The sequence below is a fragment of the Thunnus thynnus genome, chromosome 14 (genome assembly GCF_963924715.1).
Source record: "Thunnus thynnus chromosome 14, fThuThy2.1, whole genome shotgun sequence".
Classification (NCBI taxonomy): domain Eukaryota; kingdom Metazoa; phylum Chordata; class Actinopteri; order Scombriformes; family Scombridae; genus Thunnus; species Thunnus thynnus.
The window spans coordinates 28,942,588-28,950,999 of record NC_089530.1 but is presented as its reverse complement, the minus strand read 5'-3'; the positions used below and the strand labels follow the sequence as shown (position 1 = coordinate 28,950,999).

The window sequence follows — 8,412 nt, the reverse complement described above, 5'->3', positions numbered from 1 at the left end:
AAAAAAAAAAAACAACAACCGAGGAGTGAAGCACATCTGCTGTTACAGTAACACGACGACTGTCTGCTGCCGAACAGTCTGAGCTCCAAAAACAAACAGAGCTCAACTTCACAGCCGGACTGAAACAACTTTATTAAAGCTGTTGCTCATAATATATCAAAAAGAAGAAGAAAAAAAAATGAAATGAGGTTTGTTTTACAGAAACAAAGCAGCACCTTCTGTAAGGGAAGAAGAAAAACATCCAGTGTTATATAAGAATAAGAAACATGTTAGGAGTGATGTCCAGTAGGATTCACAATTTGTATTAAAACAATGTTCAGGTTTTTCTTGCTGTAATCATTCACAGAACATTAGAAGATCCCTTCATCCTCCGTCCGTCTGTGTAAAAATGTATTTAAAAGTTTATCTGAAGCTAATATGAAGCTTCAGCGTCCAAATGAGTCAAATCAAGTAGACATCTTTCAACGTTACAGTCTTTTTAGTGCCAAAGTTAACAAACTGTAATTCTGAGAAAATGCTGACTAACTCAGAGTTTTATCTCTCACAGTGAAGTCATGTTCTGGGGACGTGTCTCCACAGACATAAAGAGAAGTCAGTATTGTATCAAGACAGACTTGAAAAAAAACCCTGAATCTATCCTTTAATCCTGATTTTCTTACCTCAGCGTGTGTTCCCAGGTGTGTTTCCACAAAAGCCTTTTGTGTCTCCTTTGAGGGAGCTATATATATATATATATGTGTGTGTGTGTGTGAAATCTGATAAGTTGCCTCAAGTGACGTCACGCAGCAGCTCCGGGCCTTCATCAGCCGTAATGGAGCGCAGGTTCAGAACCGAACTGTTGGCGATTGAGTTGCGTTGTCGGCAGTGAAGGCGCCAAGTTTGGATGAGGGCTAGTAGTCGTAGTAGGTAGACTGACTGACTGACGGTGGCAAACAGCCAATCACAGATTCAGAATAATGAAATCTCAAACCAGTACTTTCCAACTCTGCACTAAAAGTTTATTTTTGACTTCATGGTGTTAAAATAAAACTTAAATAAAGAGGAGAACTATCATTACAAAAATATACCGTCCAAAAACTGTCGTCTTCAAGGCTTTTCCAGGACCTGCAGAACACTGAAGCTGTTTTTAGGGAAACCAAGACCGAGACTTCAGATGATCTCAGCTTTACCGAGAAACCACACACACACACACACACACACACACACACACACACAGAGATCTGCGACATCAGGAGCCGTTCAGTTTCTTTATGTTCAGTGAGAGTTGGCCTGCAGCCCGGATCCTGTTTCTCACTAATTATGGACAGAAGTTAAATTGCAGCAGTGATACAGATCCCTGCAGGACCAGCGTCAAGACACAAGGAGTCACAGCAGCATCACTTCCTGTCACAACTGTCAGATTAAAAGTCCTCTGTGCCTTTAAATCTTTGCAGAAAAGTCTGTAATCAGCAAAATTAAAATATAAAATATCATGTAGCCTGTTTTGTAGTTTATGACACTTCAACATTTTGTATTTTTGACTCTGAAATTGTGCAAAATTGTAACAATTATTCACTTCAACTCACGACTGAAAGCAGTGAACAACCAAACTGAACATCAAGATTTCAGGATAAATATCTGTCTGTGTCCATATTTCATGTGTGTTTTGTTATTGATTCTTGATCACTTTATATCAAACTATACACTGTTGTTCAAGTGTCCGAGAGTAATTATAGGAAAACTAATCACTTTTTAAAAAGTGTCAAAAGATGGAAAAACAGCTTTTTTTTTTCCTTTTTCTTTTTAAGGTGCTTTTCTCTTATTTAGGAAGTCAATTTATGTAAAATAATCAAAAAAAAAAAAAAAAAAGAAAGAAAAAACAAGAAAAAAGAAAGACAATCAAAGGTAGAAAAGGCTTAAAGACATATAATATAAATACTTGTGTTAATTTCAATCATGAGCTGCTGAGTCATCAGTAAATTAATTATAAGTCAATAAATTATTAAGTGAAGTTAGAATGATGACAAACGAAGTCATTTTGAGAGTTTGAGCTTTCTAACTATAATGTTTACTTATAATAATAATGACTTACACTGATTATTTGTACTTTCTCCTTCTTACAGTCATTTCTGTCCGACTTTGTCTTCCATACCTGTTTTTATCATTTTTATTCTTGTACTTTTTATTTCGGCTTCTGTTTGCGTTTTTGTCCGTTTATTTTCCTTCTGTTCAGTTAGATTTACTGTCTTTCTTTCTTTCTTTCTTTCTTCCTTTCTTTCAAGGCTCTCATTTTACTCTTTTATTGTGAATCCAAAGCTCCTATTTCCCGTTATACGTTGTACTCCTTTCTCTCTCTCTCTCTCTCTCTCTCTCTCTCTCTCTTTGTGTGTGTGTATTATGTGTGTGTGTTATGTGTGTGTGTGTGTGTGTGTATGACGCTGCTGCCTCTGTGTCCAGGCTCTCCTCTTCTCTCCAGGCGCCTCCTCCTCCTCCTCCAAACATGGCGCCGGCCCGCAGCTGCGCTGCCTCCCCGACAGACGACGCAGAGAGAGACAGAAAGAGGAGAAGAAGAAGCGGATAGAAACTTATCCTGAACGTGTTTTAAAAAACTCTTTTAAAACTAGCACAACCGCGCGCTCTTTAGGTTTATCCACCGGGGAACTTTACGCGCTGCTTTTGGAGACGTTTACGCTCGTGTCTGTGCGCGTAACGGAGCCCACCTGTCCGACGAAGGTAGATTTCACTCCGTTTCTTCTAGGATGTGAATCTCCCTGATTTCTAAGAAATAACGGAGCAGACTGAGCAGACAGGCGGGTAACTCGGGGTCAGAGCTGGCTCTGGTTAAAAAAAACATGTGCAGCCCTGTGAGGAGCAGAAACACAGAGGCTGTTGAGGACTGAGCCTTTCCAGGGGAAAAACAACTTTTTCCACTCTTCCACGCCGAGAGGATGGATGGAGAACATTCTGCGCTGTCAGGAGTTGAGAGAGAAAGAGAGAAGCTGCCACCAATCTACAACAGCTCCCCTCCTGCTGTAAGAACAACCAGCTTTTCTCTTCATTTCATCTCCGGATGAGTTAAAGTTTGTTTCTGTGTTGTGCAGAAAATCTGTTTTTACTTCTATAAAATGTTTTAATAATGTTCATGTAGCATGTTAAAGTGGAAAAAACCCCACAATAAGCCATGATGCATAAACAACTTCTGTTTCTTCTAATTCAAATGAGACAAAAGTACCTTTTGTACCAGAAGTCTTAAACTATATTCTTATAATATTACGAGAGGAAATAATGATATACATAATATGATACAATATGAGAATTAATATGTAGAATTAAAACAGATTTTCAAAACAAAATTTCATTCAAAAACAATATAGATTTAGACTTTTAATATACTGATCATGATTAGTGCTGTATGATACCAGTTTTGAATGATGCTCATGTTTTATTATGAGATGATTCATTATTAAATGTTATTTTTTAAAATATTTCTTCTATTTGGTCTTTTAAATTCTCACTGAAAGTTTCTGGGTCGACAACATTTTTATTCTATTTTGCTTATTTTTTTGTCATATGAAGTGTTTATTTGTGTTGCAGCACTGCTTACAGTAACTTTAACATATATAAAATACTTTAATTTGCTTTACAGGAAGAAAACATCAAACAGCAGCATTTATTTAGAGAGCAGAACAAAACTGTATTTATGTTTTATTTAAATGAAAATGATCCAAATGACAAAATGTACTTGATCCCAATTAATTCTATAATTAGCATCACTAAACATATATTTTATTAATCATTAAACATTTTAACTTTTATCTAGAGCTGCAATAATTAGTTGCCAACTATTAAATTAATTTTTTAAAGATGAAAATGTCCAAATTCTCTGATTCCAGCTTCTTTATATGTGAATATTTTCTGCTTTCTATGACAGTAAATCTCTGAGTTGTGGACAAAACAAACATCTGAAGACGTCATCTTGGGTTTTGGGAAACATTTTTCATAATTTTCTGACATTTTATGGACTGAACAACTAATTGATTAATGGAGAAAATAATCAACAGATGAATTGATGATGTAAATAACTGTCAGTTGCAGCTCTGCTTTCAATTTTGACTCAACTGCCTCTAAAGTTTGTTTTGCAGCCGAGTGAAACATAAAACATAAAGCAGACTTGAACAGAAGATACACGAGACAAAAGGAAATGTATAAAACATAAAATATAAATATGTAAAACATCTGTTAAAAGCTAGAAAACACATAGAAAACAATGAACATTACACTAAAACAAACTTTTTTTTAAAAAAAACTGTTGTGTTTGGAAAAAGTGATGCTCCTGTCCTCCAGATACTCCTGACATCAGTTCTCCTGCAGCGTCCGATGATGTCATCAGTGTTTTTAAATGCACAGCTCGTGAGCCGAGAGCCGGTCCGTCGGTGTGTGTTTTCTGTTCGATTCTGTCACTTTGTAGACTTCCCAGGGTTGCAGGCTGGTTCGGGTTGATGTCATCTCCATTGTGTCAGTGAGTAGGAATGTGCAGATCAGATGGTTTTGACCAATAAACAGGCTGTCATTGCTCAGGCTGACTCTGGTTGTGTCTGGAAATGCCATAAAGTGGCTGCATGCGTTCTCTCTCCGCAGCTCCTTTCTCTCAGACTTCAGAGTCGGACAGATTCTCTGATTCCTCCTCAAACATCTTCTGGCCCCTCGAGCTCCTGAGGAAATTCAAGCTCAAAGGCTGGATAGAAAGAAAAAAAAAAAAGTCTCAGAGACAGTGAGCTGTTGTTGTATTGCAGACCAATAAAAATAGAAGAATTGAAGACAGCTGGCGCTCATTGAAGAAGGAAGTTTGTTTTTACCTGAACAGAAACTGAACCGTAGCTGCTGTTTCTGGACGTTACCTCAGGAACTCCAAACATCTCATTAGCTGCAGTTTCTTAGTGCGATTTTTTATCTCCAGACGGTTTGACGAGATGATGGTCTGCTTACGTTAGATTAGATAAGACTTCATTGGCGCAACAGAAACGACATTAATCAAGTAAAAATGCAACTATTCTCTGGTTTCAGCTTCTCAATTTAAGGATTTTCTGTTTTTTTTGGCTGTTTTATGTCGTCTTTGAGTTTTCTGTCGGTTGCACAAAACGAGGAATTTTGAAGACACTTTATAGACTAAATGATTACAGAGTTTATTGGAAATTAAGTAACAAGCATCACAAATAGTCTCTGATTTGCAACATAGGGAACTGTTTCACATCAATGAAGATGAACAGGTGTCTCAGGAAGGTGTGGTTCTTCTCTTGAGGGACTCTACTGGACAGTTCTTCCAAAAGAAATTCCTTCATTTGGTGTTTTGATGATGATGGTGATGGAGAACTTTGTCTAATGTGTCCACAGTCTTCCAGATGTGCTCAGTTGGGTTTAAAGACAGATTCCCAATTGACAAGTGTGTCTTAAAACTACAGCCAGGAGCCCAAATGAACAAATGAAACATGTTTTTCTTGCTGTAATCGTTCCTCCTGTTCATACTGACCATCAGAAGATCCATTCATAATGCACTTACAACAGAAATGACGGATGCCAAAATCCACAGTCCTCCTTACTGTGTTTATTTAAAGTTTATCTGAAGCTAATATGAAGCTTCAGTCGTCCAAATGAGTCAAATCCAGTAGATATCTTTCAACGTTACAGTCTTTTTAGTGCCAAAGTCCCTCTGTTCAGTTCACTGTGATAGAGGACTAAAGAAACCCAGAAAATGTTCACATGTGAAGCTGGAAACAATTAATCGATTATCCAAATAGTTGGTGATTAACTAATTGTTGTGGCTATACTGTGTTGTGTTTCTTGATTGACCACACAATGTTGGCCTACTTTTAATTTTACTTCTTGTCTTATCACTCTGATCTGTGAAACCCTGAAGCACAAATTAAACAGCATGAACTGATGTTCTCAGATGAAACATGAGAAGGATCTGAAGTGGTTTTTCCATCTAGAGTTGACTGGCAGCTGGAAATATTGAGTCAATGTTATAAAATCTGTTCAGAAATCATGATATCATTTATTCAGGTAACTCAACATCAGTTTAAAATGAAATATGCACATATGAGAAACCTGTGAGTAAATAGACTAATCTGCACAACTGAAGATAACTCTGCAGTCCAGTGGATCTTTAAATTTTTATATTTTATTTTTTCTTCAGTCTTCAGTGTTGTTCTGATTTCTCCTTTATGGTAGGTTTCTCTCTCACACCTTAAGGTAGCCAATTGGACCAGTCTGTGGCCTAAATCTGTCACGACTGGTCGACAGACCCGTGATGAACGATGCACCAGAATCAGCTCAAGTCTCTGGGCCCAAAGCTGGCCAGAGGTTCGCTAACTGGAACTCATTTCTCAGCCTAAATAAGCCAAAATTTACAGACCCAAACTGAGTCAAATCTGGCCGCTACATACGGGCCCCAAGCCATAGACTGTGTATAAAGACAGAGGTGTGATGTGACCTGTTGGTTTGCATTGGAGCAGCTTATGGTCGACCTTCCAGATAAGGAGTACAGGAGTGTTGCCTTTCATGCTCTGGAAACAAGCCCTGCTAGCTCAGACCGAAGCTAAAGCTAGCTTACTGGGAACACCAAGCGCCGCTAACATTAGCTAAATTATGCAATCAACACCCACATGGCAGACATCAAAGCTACTACAAGTCTTCAAATCTTATTAACGCAGCAATAATTTCCAAAATGACCACCAGCAAACTTTTTAGAGGGCCTGAATTTAGAGATTGAGACCAGAATGACGTGTTGAAAAAATGACTGACTGAGTATTTCTGGAGAAAAGTTGAGGCTCTTGAATGGGAGTCAGTTGGAGCATCTAGTAGCAGCTTATAGTCGACCTTCCAGATAAGGAGTGCAGGAGTGTTGCCTTTCACGCTCTGGAAACAAGCCCCGCTAGCTCAGCCCGAAGCTAAAGCTAGCTTACTGGGAACACCAAGAGCCGCACACTTGGGCTAACGTTAGCTAAATTATTATCAAAGCTACTACAAGTCTTCAAATCTTATTAACGCAGCAATGATTTCCAAATTGACCACCAGAAAACTTATTAAGGAGCCTGAATTCAGAGATTGAGACCAGAATGACATGTTGACAAAATGATTGAGAGTATTTCTAGAGAACTGGGAGGCAGCTGGAGCGTCTAGTGGCGGTCAGTGGCACTTGAAGGTACTTCAGCCTCCAGACGTGGTCTGAGCTGGCCCACATCTGGTCGTCCGGTGCCAGAACACAACCGACTCTCCGCCATAACTGGCCCGGCTCGATGAGGAGGAATGATGGCTGCTGACTTAGCGCACGTTTGACACATTTTTTAACAAAATGCCAGTCTCAGTAAACACCTGGTCATCATGTTCGCACAGAAGAAACACGGACATGACAGAAAACAGTTAACTTACTATTGGAAAAGGCTATATTTCTATCATCAGCACACAAACATACAGCACACAAGAATCAACAGGACATAATTACAGATTAACAGCTGAGAGAAGAGAGGAGGCAGAGCAAAGTGTGTGTGTGTGTGAGTCAGATGTTGAGCTGTTCTTGGTGTGGTTTCTCTTTGGATGACAGCATTTCCTCTCAGACTGAATGACTGAGTTAAGTTGGACAGAACGGACATCACAAGACTCGCTGAGATAAAACGCTGCTGGTCAAACTGTTAATCGTTGTCAGATGTGAACCAGGACATAGTCAGTGTTCATTTCATCAAGCAAGAAATATTAGTCGATAACTTTTTTTTTGTCTCCTTCCTCCTCCTCTCTGAAACCGACTTTCCTTGCTGGTTTTGCTCGTCACTGTGGTGTGTCTCTCTCTGCTCCACGTTTTCCCAAAGATCACCTGTCAGTCATGTGGTTTTTGGGTGGAGCTCTGACGGTGATAATGAAAGAGTCCCGGAGAGAGAGAGAGAGAAGCGGAGGAGTGATGTGGCCGCTTGGGTTGTTTCACCGAGAAGGGAGTGTAATTATACACGCGCCGCTTAGGTGCAAGGATGCAGGAAACCGACGTTACACGGAACGAAACTAAAGCTGTGTGCAGTTAGCGTGCAAGAATATCAACATACTGCATTGTTTTATACTAGTGGGAAATGATGCAATACGTGCGCTGTGCAAAGGTAATCAAATGACACCATTAATTAAACCCAACAAAAGACAGCGATATTCAATATTTAGTTTTTGTCTTCCGAGGTGTTCCTGGCACTGTTTCACCACCATCCACTATGACTTTGACAGCTCCGTTTCCTTTGTGCAGTGCATTGTGGGAGAACACATTTTAATAACATCCTTCTGTTAATTTAGGTCATGATAACCTGCACTTTAATTTCAGTTGTAAACATGACTTTACATTCGTCCAGTTGCAGAGGGAACTGTTGAGGTTTCCACATGAGTTTGTACATTTTGTGTTGA

General features: G+C 39.1%; 1 protein-coding gene across 2 annotated transcripts in view; it reads left to right on the top strand.

Annotated features, from left to right (window-relative positions):
- The first annotated feature begins 2,417 nt into the window (after positions 1–2,417).
- The window catches only part of hectd2 (HECT domain containing 2), a 60,471-nt gene continuing 54,476 nt past the window's right edge, over positions 2,418–8,412 (top strand). Inside the window, exon 1 of one of the 2 annotated variants that reach the window (XM_067610835.1) lies at positions 2,418–3,011. In XM_067610835.1, coding sequence (XP_067466936.1) covers positions 2,928–3,011 — 84 coding nt within the window. In that variant the 5' untranslated portion in view covers positions 2,418–2,927. The remainder of the gene's footprint in view (positions 3,012–8,412) is intronic. The other variant, XM_067610834.1, reaches the window with a different exon arrangement.